We start from the raw sequence: 19,496 nt of genomic DNA, 5'->3' as shown, positions 1-19,496 counted from the left end.
TCCAGGGAAAATATCCTGACACATTTCTAGAAACATGCACACATATTTTATTATACATTTTATGCAGTTCCCATTTCGCCTCTCTGAATGTCTTTGTACTCATTAGTGTGTCTCTTGCAGCCTCACTATGGATAATTTCCCCTCCAGCAGCTGAAAATATAACTTTCTCTCTGAGTGTAAAAGCACGCATAACATACCACAAATTCAAAATTTCTCAGCAGCATGCAACTCCCACTGTTTCCTGTTGCCCTTGTGATTTCCATCTCTTCCTACCTTACTCTCTTTTATAATGTGCTCTTCTGCACCTTCACGTCTCCACCATCTGTTTGCTTGGGTGTCCCGCGTCTCTGCAGCTCTCTTCATCTTGATGATAGCACCTTGGTGGGAGCTTAAGATGTGGACACGCGGGGCACGCATTTAACAAAACGATGGTTCAGCATACACCAAACTGGACCAGTAAACAGCAGGACTTATGTCAGCACATATTGTACTGCTGTTACCCCAATAATGCCAGTGCCAACAAGAGTACTATTCAATTTACAACAGTACTCTACCTTTGATGGCCATTGAGTGTTTCACCGCTCCGCTGTTCTATTTTGAGACAGCTATCATCATCATCATCATCATCATCATCCTTACACTCTATACATAGACAGACAGACAGACAGACAGACATTAAGCCTGGCAGGCTGATTTGAATCATGCAAAATGTTATACTGAATCTCATTCTCCTCCTGCTTTCTGCACCACTCCTATTTTACTCAGTCAGGCTAATATGCAAGTGATTATAGACGCATTAATGGTTTTTCATCTCAGCGCAAGTCTAAATGGGGGTTCGTTTATTATAACAAATTCCCACCAAAATTGTTTCACCCTCTTGCTGCAAATGTAAGTTTGGAGGGCCTCAGAAATGTATTACTGCAGTGTTTTGGCATGTGTGATGTCCCTTAGGAGTACCTAGAGTAATTAAGTCGTTTTGCATAAAAGCGATTTGGGCTTGTTCAGGTTGGCTCCACAGCGCTGCCTGTAGACACAAATGGAAGATGACAACACTTGGACAGTTGGTTGTTTGATCACCTTCACTATTTAACTGTGTCGCTGGCACTGATAACCACGTCCATTTCATAGTCATTCACAGATGGCGGACGACTGGACGTGCATCTGTGTGTAAATGGCTAATATTCCCTTGCTGACGTTCCATCAGCCAGACTATAGGCTGAACATTAATAAGACACACACACACACAACCGCCAGTAATTGGTTTCATTTAGAGGGAAAATAGCTGTTGGTGCTGGAAACATTAGGAATTAGCCCTTATATTCCCATTGGTCTGCCAGCTGCCAACCCTATTTTAGCCACTTTGTCTCCTCTACTACCAATCCAAACCGATACAGCCCATAGCTTTCTGTCCAAGCTAAAGCTATTAATCTCTTTCCCTTTTTTTTCTTCAAGCTTGGGCACTGTGCGCTGCCAGTCACACAGGAAGTCAACTTTAGGTCACATAACTGAATTTTGGTTTAATGTAACTGTAATGGTTTACTTGATTATTTGACCTTTCTCTCTCTACTACATGCAACCTAGTGGAGAGCGCAAATGGTGTTTGTCTCTGTTCATAGTTGTGACTTCTAATTGTTCTTTATCGACCTAATGTTGCATCTAATGTGATTTCATGTAAAAGCATACTATATAGTCAGTTAGGAGATAGTCAGTTAATTCAGTTATTTTTCCAGTCCCCGATCCCGGAAATAAAACCTCTTATCTGTGATGTTGTATCAATATACAGCCCTGTGCCACTCTGTTGACAATTCATGGGAGGCTGAGTTTGTGCTTTCATACAATGTTGATTTGAATGTTTACACGCAAATGAGATTCATATAATTATATTGTTATCAGTTTAGAACAGGACAATCTAGGCTTATCACATCAAAATCCCTTTATTTACTGTCCCAGTTACCTTTTTCATCATTTCCAAATTACACATGCGGCAGTAAATGTTGTTTAACACAGACCAAATTGGGCCTGAGGCAAACTAATCAACACTGAAATTCATCAACATTTCTCTTTAATTAATCACTCAGTTTGTTTATGTCTGAGTATGTTTTTTCACATGCTAATTAATTCCTCTACACTTTTACAAGTAAATACTTAACCTGTGTGTGTGTGTGTGTGTGTGTGTGTGTGTGTGTGTGTGTGTGTGTGTGTGTGTGTGTGTGTGTGTGTGTGTGTGGTGTGTGTGTGTGTGTGTGTGTGTGTGTGTGTGTGTGTGTGTCTTTCAGGGACGTAGGCCAGGCTACTTCTCCTTCCTTGATCCCTTCTCCCCAGGAGTCTGGCTCTTCATGCTTCTGGCCTACTTGGCTGTCAGCTGTGTCCTCTTTCTTGTGGCCAGGTAAAGAGCTCACCAGTAAAAGACACTCTGTACAGATGAGCGAGAACAATGAGACAAACAATGGGGTTAGAGTACAGAGAGTAAAACCACAAAAAAGGTTTGTTTGGGGGTTACACGGAGGAGGAAACAGATGTATGTTCTCTTGCCTTTCTTCAGTCTCTATCTATCTAGTCTATCGTCCACATCACGGTGAAAGAGATGTTCTGCTCCCACTGGTGGGTCTCCAGCGTCATACTGGCACCTACTGGTCAGGGAGGGAACTGGCAGAGCTGCTGTAAATTATTATTTCTTATACAACAGAAATTACATGCTTTTTTTAAGAAGAAACCTTATCAAAAATGTAAATGTATGTCTAATGTAACACCTTTTGGAATCAAAGTATCAGTCAGGTAGAGGTATTACAGAGTTCTGTGGGTAGTAAATTCATTTATTTAGGTTGGCTAAGAACAATATTTCCTCTACAATCACACAGGGCATTAAGGGATAGTTTCCCGTTTCTTCGGGTCTGTACTAAAACAATATTCACATGATGAAATGTATATTTAAAAAGTTGTCTGTGGCTGTAGTTGTAATTGCCACTTTCTAATGCAATTCCAATGTAAATGACGGGGGACCAAAACCAAAGTCCTCTGAGCAAGAACGCATTCCGAAAAACTAGAAAAGCTAATATTGAAGTTTGAATTCGATAAATCAAGAAGGATTACAGCAACTCTTACAATGTACAAATGGGCTTGTGACTATTATATTAAGGCTGTATCAATGTTATAATTAGTAAATAATGTTTTTGTTCATTTTGGCAGACCCGAAGGAAATTCTGCACTAGTTTAAACACAGAGACTGTTGCACACAACAGACTTGTCACATAACAAAGCTTCATGAAGCACCATTTCAACATACCAATTACATTGCCTCCCCTCCCACTGTTTAAGTAGGCAGCACATGGGGAATGAAAAGAAGGTTGGTTCTCTCTAAAGAGCCAAGGTGACTTTGTGCTCAGATGACTGTCAGAGTTGTTTTGCTCTGTGTCTGTCTCTCCCTTTCTTTCTGCGGTTTGCACGCTCCCTATCTCTGGAGTTTTGCTCTCGTCAGAATACTTAATCTAACTTTCATTCCCACTCTTGTTGGCTGTATTCCTCCTGTGACTTTCTCTGATGTCTAACACCATTGTCTCATTCTATCCAGATTGACACCTTATGAGTGGTACAACCCCCACCCCTGTCTAAAGGGTCGTTGTAACCTACTGATCAACCAGTACTCACTTGGCAACAGTTTCTGGTTCCCTGTTGGAGGCTTCATGCAGCAAGGATCCACCATTGCTCCCAGAGCTTTGTCCACACGTTGCGTCAGCGGAGTGTGGTTAGTATTGGCTACAGAGACACACAAAGATGAGTGCATTTGCATGTTTTCATCTATCAAAACCATTCAGGTATACACCTATTCAGCTCTGTTCTGTTTTGTGCATTTTGCTCTATATTTGGTGTGATCTTGAAGCTTCATCCACATTTCCTGGACATCAGGGTTCAAGATTAGAAAGTGATGCAATATGTGCATGTGCATATGTGAGATATTGTCTGTGTATGTCTGCTTTTGCAGCTAAAACATCACTTCCTTTCATCCAAACCGAGCATTGTCACCTTTATCCATACACACCCACCCATTCTTGCATCCACCCCGTCATCCCTGCAGTGTCTTCTCCTCTCAGGTGCGCAGTTATTTTTATCCTCCCACACTTTCACCCAGACAATCTATCTTCATTCACCAGCCTGCCCATTTACATACTTTTATATGTGAATACATATGTTCTTGTCCTCTGCCTCTCCTCCACAGGTGGGCCTTCACATTAATCATCATCTCATCCTACACTGCCAACTTGGCTGCCTTCCTAACAGTCCAGAGGATGGAGGTGCCAATAGAGTCCGTAGACGACCTTGCAGATCAGACGGCAATAGAGTACGGCACCATGCACGGAGGATCCACAATGACCTTCTTCCAGGTCAGAGGTTACATACTTTATTACATATGATAGGTTGTTTATTCAGAGCCGCACATATACACACAGACCCACCCAAGAGCCTGCAGGGATCAGAGAGCAATCAGTGATGTTATCCTCCTCATCACCCTCCTGTCCTTCCTGCCTTCCTTCTACAACCAAAGGTTTTATCTGTTCCTCGCCACAACAATTCAATATCCTTATCCTTGTGGAGATGAGGCAGTGTCCAGGTCCCTAAGAGAGGCACACCCTATCCTCTTTCATCTCCTCAAAATTTGATTTCAGAGAGAAAGAAAAAGAATGAGAGAGAGTGTGCTAAACAGAATAAGAGTGTGTTACAGGGAGAAGGACAATGAAGGATGTTGTGGAAGGCAGAAAAGAGATACATTAGCCTTGTCTTTCCTTGTGCTTTCACGTCCAATGGACCTTCATTAACTCAGGGAAGACAGGCCAAGAGAAAGTAGAGGACAGGTGGAGATGTTGAGCAAAGATTCTGTTCTTAACTTTGAAGCTGCTCAAGGGGGGAAAAGATCTACTAAAGAAAAAACATTCACAGTTAACTGCTGCAAACCTTTTGGAGAATTTGAATAAATCCATCAGTCAAGAAAATGAAAAAGAATAACAGATGAAAACCAATCTACTCCTCTGCAAAACTGAGAAATTATGTATCTGCGACTGATAGGCTTTTTGTTTACCGTCTCTCACTTCTGAATGTGTCTGTTTCTCCTGATTGTGTCTCGCTGCTCTGCAGAACTCTCGCTACCAGACCTACCAGCGTATGTGGAACTTCATGCACTCAAAACAGCCCAGTGTGTTTGTGAAGAGCACGGAGGAGGGCATCGCCCGTGTCCTCAACTCCAACTACGCCTACTTGCTAGAGAGCACTATGAACGAGTACTACCGCCAGAGGAACTGCAACCTGACTCAGATTGGAGGACTGCTGGACACTAAGGGCTATGGCATCGGCATGCCGCTGGGTAAGTGGAGGAGGATGGACTGGAAAATTAGACGGGGGAAAGAAAAATGTAAGTAAATAAAGAGAAAAGGAGAACTTCACAGTTAACTCGCACAGGTGGGAGACCTGATGGATGTCAGTAGCTAAGACAGAAGACTTGAAGGCAGCAGAGTACAAAAGCTGATGATTTTGCTTAGATACACTGCATAGTTCATATTGAAGCTAAGAAGGGGGGATAAAGAGAAGGGGCATTAGTTGTAAGATACATCATAAAAGTCACATTGGAGAGTTCAATTGGAAAGAAAAGAAAAACCATTAGCTGCTATCATGAGGGAAAATGACACAAAAAGAGACTTACTGCTAGACGGCGGCTGTTTTTATGCTGTGACAAGACAAGTGAGTGCTGAGAGAAAGGGAATTTCTAAAAGGTGTTCCTGTTGAATATGGAACTGTTGCTGCTCTGAAAGTATAACCACAGGTTTTACTCACACTTTGATCTCAGCTTGAGACAAACTCCACGGGGGGGGGGGTAACACACCTTAAAGTAAACAAGATTCATTTCAATTCCTTTGATCTTCAGAGGATAGATAAACCCACTCTTTAGTGGCTGACTCTCCATACGCTGCATACTGTGATATGACTTGTAGAACACTGCAAAATCCTACTAAACCCTTTAATCTTAGATTTGAAATATTCAAATATTAATATTTCACCCACCCGCATATGTATGCTCCGCATGGATAATCGGAATCAGACGCAAAATGTTATGGCCGTGTTTCTGCTGTAATAAAATTAGCACAATATCTTTTGTGAATCGGACCTTAAGACGGGGCAGATAGTGGGTGCAAGTAATGTGAAATTCATGGAGCCATCAGCGAGTAGACTTTATTTGTCTGAAGGTTCAACTTTAATTTGGAATACCTCGTTTTTTGCAGTGAGCTGGTTTGAGCTTTGCCCCTCTCTCTCCTGCAGGGTCAGTGTACCGCGATGAGTTTGACCTGGCCATCCTCAAAGTGCAGGAGGACAATCGTTTGGAGATCCTCAAGAGGAAGTGGTGGGATGGTGGAAAGTGTCCAAAGGAGGAGGACCACCGTGCCAAAGGTTTGTCTCCACCATTAATCCTCATCTGCTTGTGCTTTGGCTTCACTTCAGAATGTGTGTTTGGAATACATTTACATTTTTTTGCCTCCTTTTTCCCCCATCATTTCTCACTTCTCTTACCACATCCTGTTGTTTCCAGGTCTGGGCATGGAGAACATCGGCGGTATCTTTGTGGTGCTGGTGTGTGGCCTGCTGGTGGCTATCTTCATGGCAGTGCTGGAGTTTGTGTGGATGTTAAGACAGGCACCAGGAAATGAGGTGAGAGAGGGCTATCTAACCTGCATCTGCTTTGTCTCCATCTCCCCTCCCTGGCACCCTCTCCCTCGCGGAGCTGCTAGGCTTTCCCACAGTGCACAGCTTTGACAGGAAGTGTAGCAGGCATCTTCGTCTTCCTCTGGGTTCCACTTGACACCCAGCCTTCCTCCGTCCAGCCTATGTGACATAATCAGCACAAAACCAAAGATATACCTCACTTATAACTTACTCAGAGTACATGCATATACAGGTTATTTTCTATTTATAGCACTAGAACATTCATACATATACAGAATATATCATAGAATGTCATACATAATATAGCACATTGAATGTAGTTTGATTTTATTGGTGGTAAATACATACTTGCAGGGTGTTGCCAATTAGAGTTTGTGTTATTTTAGCCTTAATCCAACCATCTTTTATTACTTAAAAGATGCTTGGCATTGTGTGCACATCTTCGCTCAAAATCGAATTGTCAGAGATCAGAAGTCATTCAATTATTCAATCAACCAGATGTCGGAAGTAGAAGGGAGGATCAGTTGTTACAGTAAATGGAAGATTTATTTTTAAATAAAGCAACTATTAAACATATTTTTCACTGTGAAAAGTCACACATATAGTGTGTGATTATTATAATCCTAAAAACTGTATACATTATAAATCAAAACTATATATATATATATATAAACATTTAACTTTTGATGTAGCTTCACCTGGAGGGGAGACAATATAAGAAAGCAATATTAGGAGTTTGTCCGGTCTTGTCACAGAGCTCCTGCTGTTTGGAGGCTTTTTCATCAGGACAAAGGCCAATTTAAATTTCCAGAAATCATCAGTTCTGTTTATGAAGAAGCTCTGCTGCGCTATTCATTAGATTAAAAAAAGGCAGAAAGATGTGCATGCAGTGTTATAATTATTTCTGATGTGATTCTTTTAAAAGATACTTGATAATTGTCTTTTCAAATGGACTCCGCACTGTGATTTTAATTCAATAAACATTGAAAGTCAAAACCTCATGTGATTTCTTCTTTTAGGCAGCATAGATTGATTTCACTCTAACTTGTAAACCGTGTGTGTGTGTGTGTGTGTGTGTGTGTGTGTGTGTGTGTGTGTGTGTGTGTGTGTGTGTGTGTGTGTGTGTGTGTGCATCTGTATAGTTGTCAGTGTGCTCATATGCAGCATGTTTAGATTCATAACGAGCCTCTCCTGCCTTGCACTTGAGCTGGGCTATCATGTCTGTCATTGTAATCATTTGAGTTTACATACTGTAGATACTCAGTGGAACACTCGCTCACCAGTCCAGGATATAAAATGTGTGTTACGTGTCTGTATGTGTCTGAAAAGTATGTTTAGAACGTGTGTGTTGTTATTTTTACTGATGGTTGTTAACGCCACACCAGCCATGTCTGTTTGTTCCCACTGTACACTGACAAAGATGAAATGTTTGTGTCCTGTGTCTGTTTGTCCTGAATAAGTCAGTCAGTCAGTGAGTTGTCTGGCCTCTCTCTCTCTTTCTCCCTCTCTCTTATCCCCCTCTCCCCTATCTTTTTCTTTCTGTTTGTGTGCTTGCAGCAGTCAGTGTGTGAGGAGATGCTGCGGGAGCTCCACGGGATCGTCCTGTGTCGCGACAGCCTGCAGGTGAGGCGTCGGCGGGCGGCTTCGATGCTGCGGCCGCGGCCCTTGCCCCTGGAGGAGCGGCGGGCTCGAGCTGCAGCCGTCAGCCTCAGCAACGGCAAGCTGTGCGGGGGCACCGGACTGCCTGAACCCCTCTCCCACAGACTGGCACAGGAGGCTGCCCTGGTTGCGAGGGGGTGCAGCCACATCCGCATTTGCCCCGAGTGCCGCCGCTTCCAGGGACTGAGGATGCGTCCTCCAGGGGCTACTGGGGCCCTCCCTTCTCCCACGCACAGTGAGGAGAGCATAGAGTGGGACAAGACCACAAATAGCAGTGAACCTGAATAACGCCCGGCGATTCCAACAGGACTGACTTTCACAGCTGCCACCTCTCTACTTTCCAGGGATCAAAGTTCACATGGTATTTTGATTCAGCCATCCGGAGCTTGATCTTAAAAGGCAGAACAGTGCTGTGAACTTTGTTTTGACCTAAAGGCAACAGTCAGTAGTTTTGGAGTCTCCTTGGGTGCATTTTTTCCTTGGTCATAGGAGAAACTGATGAGTCTGTCTCATTGTGGTCGGTCCCTGTTGGCCCTCTGTACTGTGTCAAACAGGACGGACAAAAACAGCTACGGGGCATTTGTACTATGCAGTATTTCCAGTCATTTATCATTGTGCTCTTTCTTTTTTTTCCCTTTTTAAATTATTTCTGTCCTCTGTTGGATTATGAATACTGAATATCGTTATTCTATTGTTCTGTTTCTTTTTTTATCTGACAATTTACTGTATTAACGTATATTGCCTCTGAAGAGCTGCAAAGATGAACAGACTAAAGTAAGGGCATCCTCCAAATCCTTTTATTTTGAAAGTGCCAAAAACCATAAGTATTATCTTGTGGCTGAAGAAAGCACCACAGCCTTGAGAAGCCAACAAACTCAACTGAACCTAGAAAACAAACAAACCGAGACACACACACACACACACACGGACTTCTTTTATAGTAGTGATATTCTATTAAAAAATGTTTTAACTGTTGGTATCTCTGAAAGACAGCGATGCATGTCCAGAGATGTTGGCAGGAGCTCATTGAATGATAAATTCCTGTGTTGAATACCTGCTTTTAAAAAATGATGGCTACACACACACAACAACATCCATTAGTTTCCTTCTTCCTCTGTGTCCTGACATTACTTTCTCCTCCATCTGTCCTACATCTTTGACACCATGACATTTATCGTCTCATCAAATGTCATTTTTATGATCTCTCACTTATAAAAATATGAGCACAGTCTGCAAGAGATTCGAGGTATATTCAAGAACGACTCAGGTTAAATGAGGACAAGCCAGTGTGAATGAAACCCAACTTATATCAGAACCAACTGATAATGTGAAGACCCTGGTGAAGCAAAGGTGTTTCTAGATTCTTTTAAAATGTCAAAGCAGTTAAACCTTTACTGATTGCGATGTTTTACAAAATGCTTCGAGGAGTATTTCAGTTCAGATCAGCTGAGGTGCTCTCCGATATTTTCATATTTTTAATTTTAGTCTTAGTATGTTCCCACTGAAACGAGTGGTGTTACTGTATGATAGCCTGACAGTTGCACAGTGGGACTCAACGGTCATCCACCTGTCTTCACCACGTCTTGCTTATCTCTGATGTGTCCATCATTTTAAATCTGTCCATCAGGCTCTGTCAGTCAAGAGTCCCTCTGAACTAGGCCACCAACTAAACACAGCGGCAGTATCTCTCCTGTACTTGTATTAACCAGGTTCCCTTTCTATCTTTGTCTTCTTTGTCACCTGCAGGATTTCACAGTTGAAATTCTCTGCATATTCTATTTTAAAGCAGAAATCTGGAAAATGAGCGACTATAACATCGAGGTGTCCGACCCATTGATCATTCACCATGTTTTCTTTTTCATCTTATTGTCAACAGGTCACAAAATCAAAACAGATCACAAATCAAAAACTCCAATCTGTCTGTGGCACGTTATAAAGACAACATATCCATCTTGCCAAGTTCCTGAATAGAAAAAAAACATACATTAGTTAACCATAGAGCAAAATCTCCTTTACGTTTGCATAAATCTCCAAGTAGAAATATGAACATATGAAAGGGAAAGGGGCTAAAAGCTTCAAAATGAACACCTCAGTTTTGTCTTTCTAGAGTTACCATTTGTCTAATGGTAGAACTTTCACAGAGAAATAACTTCAATATTGAGTGAACATCTTCACTCTAAGAAAACAAAATGCATTTCTTTGCAAAGTAATGAATCATAATTAGTCTCCTGCATTTGAGATGTTGAAATGTTTATGCTGCATCATGATAAGAACACATATGTGAGTGATCACACTGTCACCTTGTTGTTAAATCCTTCTGTCATTTCTTTTACCATTTCATATTCACAGATATGAGTTCACCCAAACTGCCTAAACTATAATATTCAGGCACCTGTTATTGCATTAATGGTCGTGATTGGTATGCTGTCTCAGAAGCTGTTGAACATGTGGTGGATCAGCCGCTGACAGACCTGGAGAGAGAACTGCAGCATGATTGTACTAATTTCAGAGTTTTCAGTGAATTAATGGTTCTGAACAATTGGGTGACTGGAATAACAAAATAGTGGAGTTTTCTATTTGAAAGGTCCCTCTCCCCCACTGTTTCAATATCAGTCCAATCAGTTACTGAGAAGTGTTTCAGGACTTCAGATGACATTTTTGATTCAGGTCCGCAGTGTGTCTGAAATCCCACAAGACCACACACCAGTGTTTGAAACAGCATTTAATCTGCTTGATTTGGCACCGGATATAACGACTGGGAGTCGCAGAGGCGCTATGTTATCATCTGCTGAAGCGCCAATAGTGCCAATGCACCTAATCTTCAAGTAATGAATTATTAATGTACCACAGATGGTTTGTAAATACAGTATGATTAACAGGGTTCCCCAGTAATGGTCCAAAGTGTTGTTGTTGTTTTTCTATCACAGGAGTAACAAGTTATGTTAATAGAACAGAGAGTACAGACCTACATGTGTATTATGTTATATGGGCACATATTGCTATTCAGCCATAGATACACAGACACAGATTGTGAGCAGCATAATGGTGAAAAACGATCTTCACAGATGGTCAATGTTAACTTTCTATTTTTCTTTCTATTATAACTTATTAAAGGCAAATTGACAAGCAAATGGCAAAGAAAAAAAGCCCCATATTTCATTACCAGTTTTATAAAAGAAGTTTCTATCCATTTGCTTAATGTCACTAAGAAACTCATGAGAGTAAGAAGGCTCTTGCTGCACCCGATGCTAACTTCTCGAACACTGAAAACATTTACAGGAGTGCTAAATCAAGCATAGTTGGAATGAGATTGCCAATTACCTTGAAGGCATGGAGAGCAGTAGAGCAAGAATTAAAACAGATCCCACCAAAACACTGGGCGACCTTCGCTGGGAGACCTCAGAGAGAGATGGCAGGGTTTGGCTGCTATATTTTATATGCTTTTTTTTTTTTTCTTATGTTGACATTTTTATTCCATTATAAATACATTTCTTAAAACAACCCTCCGTTCTGTGGGGTTCTGCTTTTGTCCCTTCTTTCCTCTGATGTGTTTGACCTTCTGAGCTATTTAGATTTGTCAAGCTAAATATGGTCTGAGTGCACTTTGTTTTTCTAGTTTTATTATTCAACCAGAAGAAATATTCAGACAGTGCACTTGGTTTGTTGTGACATAATACGCATGTGGGGAAGCAGTTTGAAGATGTATGGATTTCTAGCTGAGTAAACATGACGATTGTTAAGTGAACCAGAAGGAGCTCACGCATTTACCTCGTGTTTATCTCCCATAACTGAATTAATGTCTGCCCACTTGAGAATTTGTTGAACAGCTGAGAATGTGTGTGGGTGGGAAGTCTAACGGAGGCTAATGAGTTTAACACCTCACTCATGTGCTTTTATGCGCATACCTGTAGTCCATCTATTAGTCATTTTCAATAGATATTTCTCCCTCCTCGGGATAGTGAGCGAACACACACAACAACCTGCATCTGATTTACAATTTAATTAATTCAGGCTGCCTCTGTCTCCTCTCCTCTCCTCTCCTCTCTGAGTGCCTGTCTCACAATCTTTCCACTGCAGCATTACAGATGACAAGTTTTTTCAGTGCGTCACCAACCTGCGTGTCACACCGCATATTCCCAGCACACACAGACCCACATAACTCTGACGAGAGTGACACACGTACGTAAACACTCACCGCCACCTGTATGTCACTGCCGTGTCGCGTTTATTTCATCGTACTCATGCTTCTCCTTCTGCTCCGGGTCCATAAATTCAGTGCATCTCTACCCACCGCTGCCTAGCTGCTATTGGATTTATGGAGTTCATGATGAGCATTGAGTGCCTGCAGAGGTGTGTGAAAATCTACTTCTCTCATCAAGCTTACCCAGTTGTAGCACATAGCAATATCAATTTACTTGTTGGTTGTCTGCGAGGATTTAGGAATTATAGTGTACTAAGTCTGATGCACTTTTCCACGCTAACAGCTCACATCCCATACACTTGAAGAGTGACTTTCTTATCAGCCCACTCCGGGTAAATAAATGTTTTTGTGGCTTCTTGCTAACATAAAATTCATATTTTCACAGTCTAGCTCTACGAAACCAAAACATGGGATATTTAGAAATGTTTCAAATAGTTTGGTTCTATAAACAATCAGTATGTTTTTATTGCTTTCTTATAGAAATTGTTAAATCTATTCATCATATTTCTACTGCATACCTTTGTCAAACAATATCTTCCTCCTCCTCCTCCTCCTCCTCCTCCTCCTCCAAGATTCCCCAAGGTTAACAGTGTTATGTATACATATGCCCCAAAGCAGCCACTAATGAGCACTGGACACCAATTGAAAGACATAATAGACTGTCAGAGGAAACAACTACTGAGACTGCTGCACATTTATAAGTGACAGCTTTCCTATTGATTTGCTGGCCATTAATTGCAAAAGGCTTGTTGTTGTTGTTGTTGTTGTTGTGTGCTCAAATAAAAAGGTATTCAGAGTGCAAGAATTCTCTCCAAGGTGAGATGCTGTCAAGGCTGTTATACAGCCTTTTGTTCACTGACAGCTGTTGTTGAACATATTGACCAAACAAAACATCTTGGCATTGTTTGTCTTTCAGAGAAATAAAATGGAGCTTCATTTATTTTGTGTTTTGTTCCTCACTATTCATTCCTGCCTTGATCGATGGTCCACAGATGGGGAAGCATTGATTCCCTAGTTTGTGTGTGTGTGTGAGTGTGTGTGTGTGTGTGTGTGTGTGTGTGTGTATGATCGCTCTCATGCACTTGCCTCCATGGGAAATCACAGTGTGACTCATCAGCTGGAGGCTATCTCGTTGTATTACCCAAGAGCTGAGGAGAGGCAGTGGACAGCCAAGTCAAATTCCAGTGGACGTGCAGCAGCCAGCACTCATTTTCAGGTATTCAACAGAAAAATGAAAGCAGCAAGCTTTTATAGATCCCTTTGGTACCGCATAATCAGAGCCACATGAACACCGTTATGTTGAATATTAGCACGAAAATACTTTGTTGACCTTGGATTAAAGTTCCAAATATTCAAGTGTCCAAAGACATCAGTCACTTTCCATAATGACTCCACTTCTTTATCGAGGACCATTTGTCTCAAGTCCATTGACAAGAGCAGAAAAACATTAGCAGGGTTCAGATTGGAAGCAGTTTATTAATCTCCATGGACGCAATTTTAATAATGCAGATGATAGATTATTATTTGGTAAGAATGTAGAAAACGGGTATATACACCTGAGACATTTAATTACTACTACCACTGCCAGAAATGGAAAGTAATGAAGTGCATTTACTCAAGTATTGTGCTTAAATACCATTTCATGGTACTTTATACTTCTATTATTTTATAGGGAAATATTCTACTTTTGACTATATTTATTAAACAGCTATAGTAACCTTTCTGATTCATATTTAACATTAAAACATGATAAGCCTAAACATGTAATTGAGCTTAAAGCATTTGTTCCTTGTGTCTAGTTTGGGCCCCTTGTAACGTTTCAGATGTCTCTGAGCTGCTAGCAGTTGTTCCACCAAAGAGACATTTCCCCTTTAAACATCTCAGAGAGTATCATTTTAATAACTGTTTATAGATTAGAGAAAAGTTGAAGAAATAATTAAGAAAATGTGAGTCGCAGCACTTTGTTTTATCTTTTTTTCTACGCCATTAATCATTTCATGACCCCTTAGATTTATCTTGTGACCCTGGAGGGGGGCCGACCCCAAGGTTGGAAACCACTGAATTGAAATATCTGTCTACCTGTATATAAAGTTGTTAAAATAGCTTCACCTCGACCACCTACAGCCACAAAATGCCACATGCGCTTTGATGCATCAGTATTAACAATCTAATAGTGAAATATAGAACAATATGTCAGTCACAGGGACCAATTTCCTGCTGAATGAGTAGCCTATTTTAAGTACTTAAAACACATTTGACGGACAATACTGCTGTACTTACGTAAAGCTGAATGCAGAACTTTTACTTGTAATGGGGTATTTTTTACACTCCTGTATTGAAACTTTTACTTAAGTACTTACTGAGTAGCTCTTCCACCACTGAGTATCTTTAAAGTTACTTTTCCTTAAGGGGAATATTACTACTGCAAGACAAAAAAAGTGTTCCCCCACTAACAGGTGCACTATGCTTATCTCATTTCGAGCACTTGGACGACTTCAGTCAACCCCATTAAACTCTAACGAACAGAAGCATGTACTCTCCGAGGAAAACAACAACTTGTGGTTTGAGGAGAAAATATTGGTTTTCAGATAAAAGCCTCTTGAGTTTCTGTGTTAATTGGTCGTTAGAGCACAGAATTATCTTCATCCCAGAGTAAATGATTCGTTACCTCACAGATGAGAGGCTAAAAAAAACTGCCCTGGGTCATGAAAAAGACGCAAATGACAGTCTTGGAAGTAAAATCTCTTTATCTGAGTCCCCGCGGGAGAACTCTGGTTTTATCGATGCCGGGCAGCTAAGTCATATTTCCTGCATCATTAACTGTTATCTTGCCTTTCTCTTGTTATTGCTAGTCTGCCTCATATTGAACTTTACTTTTTATATTTCCCTTGCTCATGATTTCTGTTTTGTCGTAGTTGTGGTTGGTATGAATACACTGCAGTTTAATAGTACTGCAGTTTAGCAGTGGTGGTAGTCTCTTACATCTCTGTGGTTTGTGTGGCCAGGTTAATTTTACGCTCAGTTTCCTGTAACCATATTTGGCCTCTGGTCCACTGACTCAGCATAAACACAACCTGAGTAAATTGTACTTACATTGACATCTTTGCTAACACGCCTAACTGTTCATGGTAGTCTTTACTGTTGTGTATGTACAGTACAGTGTACTCTCACCCAGTATCATTCATTTCATACCATGTTAAAGTCGTCATCACATACTTTTATTTGACTTAAGAAATATCTTGTCTCAAAAATAACAACCTGTACCATGTATGTACGCATATAAAATACTCTAAAAGCATCTGGATATCTAAAAACATCTGCCCAACATCTCCCCGACCGTAAACAGTCATTTGCTACATCTAGTGGGCATTACACAACATTACAGACACTACATGGTGAGCTACTGAACACATGCATGGATAAACTCTCAGTCTGCTTTGTACTCTGAGGATAAAATATTATATAATAACATTAGTAAAAATGAGATGCAAGCTAAAATGTTCCCTTTAAATCATCCCTTTTTGTCTAACATGATATCCCACTTCTCTTAACTACCTTTAACGCTGATGAGTTTCAGGAGCGGAGCTGATGGAGATGAGGCATAATTAGATTCTGTGTCACAGTGGAAAGGAGAGAAATAATGATAATTGCATATTAAAATTCTACTTCTATAATCACAGGCTGAGCCCTCAAACAGAGTTCCAGGCATGACTACTTATCTTTGAAGATCTGCGTACAGAACATTTGCATCTACTGTCTGTGCTCAGCCAATTCGGCTCAACCAACGAAAGGTCAATATTGACCCCATTCCTCATCATTAGATTCTGCTATTTCACAGTCGTATTGTCCCTGTTTGAAGTAATACACTGTACCTATAGGTTAGCATAACATTGTATGACATTATTGTGAATATTGTAAACTTAAGCACTTGTGTGCGCTGCTTGAAGCAGCTCTACAACAGACCAAAGGACCAAAGATGCTTCATGTGCTTCATTTTACATCATCGATATCGCTTCTCATTTTACTGATTTCTCAGTTCTGCTAGCCGGATAACTTCTCACATTTCACTGTAAAACAAACAGCGGTGTGCATGCAGTTTAACCTGCAGATTGATGTTCAGTAAAATCAGAAAGTCCTAACAAATTATTGGAGAATGTGTCTTGTTCACCTTTGCTTAGGCGTCCAAATGCTTTGCTTTTGACAGATGGCTAAAAGCTGGACTGTTGAGGTTTTAGTAAACCTGTTTCCCGCAGAGAGCTGTCTGTTATTATCGCTGAAGTGATTGTGCTGAGTACAATGTTATGTTGACACTAAAACCCAGGTTGTAAAAAAAACCAAGGTCTATTTCTTCACTTGAGCAGTGGAGCAGCGCTGCACCTTTATTATGCTAGTTACAAAATGTGTTTATCTTTCTTTTTGACATTGGCTTTGTCTTCTAAAGGAGCTTAAGAGCAAAACCCTGACGACCCCCTGCTGTGCCCTAAAAGCCCCTATATGTAGGATTATAGATTTTCTGACAACTATTTTTATTAGGATTGTCCCATTATTCTTGCCATCACAATAATTTCAAAGTTGGTACATTCATATAAAAATACTACACATAGTAGCCTTAACGTGACAACTTAAAGTCACATCGCATAACTTGTTTCAGATTGACATTTTAGACCAAGTCATCTGCTTGGCCTCAAAGATTTCTGGTCAATCCTAACAGAGGTGTGTTTGTGACTTCCTCTTCAGAGCTTCCTCTTCATCAGTTTGTGTTAGCTTGTGTTGCAACTCACAGGCAGGATCTTCTCATAGTCTGTTTCCATGTTGACCAGCTTGTGTTGGAGTCAGCTATGGTTGCGTTCTTCTCCCGTTCCACCTGCTCACGCTCTTTTCTCTTTCCTCAGTTCCTCCTGACACAGCACTAGACACTCAAATGCATGCAAGCATGCTATCGGCATGAATAATTTGAAAATGAACATTTCTGTCTTTATTCATTCAAGTATAGACGTTAAATATATTCACACCAAGTTATTCCGTCAGCTGGCTGACCTTCTTCTCCATCCTCCTCACCTTGTTGGTCAGCTCTGTCTGCATGGTTTTGTACTGGCGACTGAGGTCTAGAATAACATTTGTGTAAAAGATTTCAGACTTAGCTTTCACGGCTGAATCTCGTTGTAAGGCTAATGTAGCAATCAACTTAGGCACCCAGCTAATTAGACTCTTCTCCCCCCAATATTGCCCTTTCCTTGGCAAACAAGCCCCTTATCCTCACTCCCAAAGGGATTCACACTTTATCTTGTGTTATTAAAATAGAGGCTAATTATTGATTCATGTCCCGTCTGCACTATACCAGAGTTGACGTCCCTGTGGTCTTGTCTCTCCTGCTGCAGCTTTTGCTCCATGTCTCTCATGCGTCTCCTCAGGTCAATTCAATCAGACTGGACCTTTATTACAGACTCACACTGTAAGGCTGTGGTAATCACACAAACACATGCAGGCATGAATATACTCATCAGTGGTAGATTTTTCATTCTCAAGCAGAAAGCAATCACACTTTGTAAAAACACTCCCATTACAGTTCTGTTGTCAGTATTTTACTAAGGTAAACTAAGGCCTTATTAGCGAAACATGCTAATTCAATTAAATGACCAAATAATCAACAAATCGACAATAAAAAGAATCATTAGTTGCAACCTAGAACATGGTACAGCAGACATTAGTACATTAGAAATGAATAACAAAGATCTGTGGTATGGGTATTTTCATACATATAGCAACTCAACAAGAATACTTTGCCTATACTTTGCTTCCAAGTCATTTTCACCTGCAACAAGATAATTATAGTTGTGAACAAAATGCAGGATTTAGCGTCACAAAGCCAAAAATTAAGGCAAAGTTCATTTTTTCTAGATTCTTCTGTGTGCCTAGTTTTCTTTAGGCACACTGCTGTGAGGCTGCCTGTGTTCAGACCTTTGAGAACACAAACTACACACTAACTACATACAGGGATGAGTCTTTGTTGCTGGGCACTGGTTGCTCAGTGAGTTGCCATGGCACTAAATGCCCAGCTTGATTGATAGTTGATTGACTTTAATAACAGCCAAACACAACTTGACTGGGGCACCGTTGCCTTTTGAGCTCATGCACACAGGGCGTGTAATTGGATCCTTACTTTTAGTGAGACATGTCAAAGCGTCCTTTGTTGTCAGGGTGACCAAGGCTCGCGCTGGGGGAATTCAGGGCTGCATCCCTTTTACGTTTTATGAATGCAACACAGGCAGAGGCGCGCACCCGACTAGATTCATGGCTCGTGGACGCGCACAGGGAAGGCGTGGAGTTTGGGTTAAGAGGGGAGGCGAACGGAAGGGGACGTACAGGAAAGGAAAAGGGCCGCAAATACACGTCACGGGGGGAAACAGAAAACACTGGGACATGTTTGATTCACACAATTATTTATTCATCCCTACTCTAGTGTACGTTCGTGAAGATTTCGCGGTTTTAAGCGCAACTTCCTCTCTTCAGTCATCGGTGAGCGCTCTCTGTCGTCAGCCCGCAGAGGAGGGCTGACAGTGTCATACAGCCACTGAACTTCCCGTCAAGACACAGCACAGGCGAAAAAGAGCTGCTTCTGCTGACAAAAAAAGGGAACGACATCGGGGGTTGTCAAGAGGAGAGGACACGCTTCAGTCCACAAGGCTTCTGGGCAGAGAAACGGTGCCATTGTCCACCAGCTGAGGGCGAGCAGAGTCAGGTCTGGTGCTCTGCTAATTAGCCTGCGTGGGTCCCTGCAGAGAGAGACCGAGCAGAGCAGCTAGCTGCAGCACAGAGCGGCTTGCACAGGGTGTGAGTGACTGAGGCGCTTGTTTTAGCCATAATCGGGACATTTATCTGACAAACTGATGCTAGGGTTACTGATGGGAGCCTTTATCCGATAGTCATCGCT

The 19,496-nt window shown here is 41.3% G+C and overlaps 2 protein-coding genes across 2 annotated transcripts in view; one reads left to right on the top strand and one right to left on the bottom strand.

The window, feature by feature from the left end:
* Nucleotides 1–13,499, top strand: part of grik4 (glutamate receptor, ionotropic, kainate 4) — a 272,241-nt gene extending 258,742 nt beyond the window's left edge. Inside the window, 7 exon segments of the mRNA XM_029446271.1 lie at nucleotides 2,277–2,386; nucleotides 3,569–3,742; nucleotides 4,214–4,379; nucleotides 5,128–5,353; nucleotides 6,304–6,432; nucleotides 6,572–6,690; nucleotides 8,263–13,499. Coding sequence (XP_029302131.1) covers nucleotides 2,277–2,386; nucleotides 3,569–3,742; nucleotides 4,214–4,379; nucleotides 5,128–5,353; nucleotides 6,304–6,432; nucleotides 6,572–6,690; nucleotides 8,263–8,652 — 1,314 coding nt within the window. The 3' untranslated portion in view covers nucleotides 8,653–13,499.
* Nucleotides 13,500–17,242: 3,743 nt separating this feature from the next.
* LOC115018162 (coiled-coil domain-containing protein 153) lies at nucleotides 17,243–18,605 on the bottom strand. The gene is given in 8 exon segments (XM_075074141.1): nucleotides 17,243–17,396; nucleotides 17,399–17,442; nucleotides 17,444–17,474; nucleotides 17,578–17,670; nucleotides 17,904–18,025; nucleotides 18,320–18,377; nucleotides 18,446–18,511; nucleotides 18,545–18,605. Coding segments are annotated over 8 exon segments (546 nt in total). The 3' UTR covers nucleotides 17,243–17,325.
* Between the last annotated feature and the right edge of the window lie 891 nt (nucleotides 18,606–19,496).

This window comes from Cottoperca gobio, chromosome 13 (assembly GCF_900634415.1).
Source record: "Cottoperca gobio chromosome 13, fCotGob3.1, whole genome shotgun sequence".
Classification (NCBI taxonomy): domain Eukaryota; kingdom Metazoa; phylum Chordata; class Actinopteri; order Perciformes; family Bovichtidae; genus Cottoperca; species Cottoperca gobio.
The sequence above is the reverse complement of the archived record's forward strand: the minus strand, read 5'-3'. Positions and strand labels throughout refer to the sequence as shown.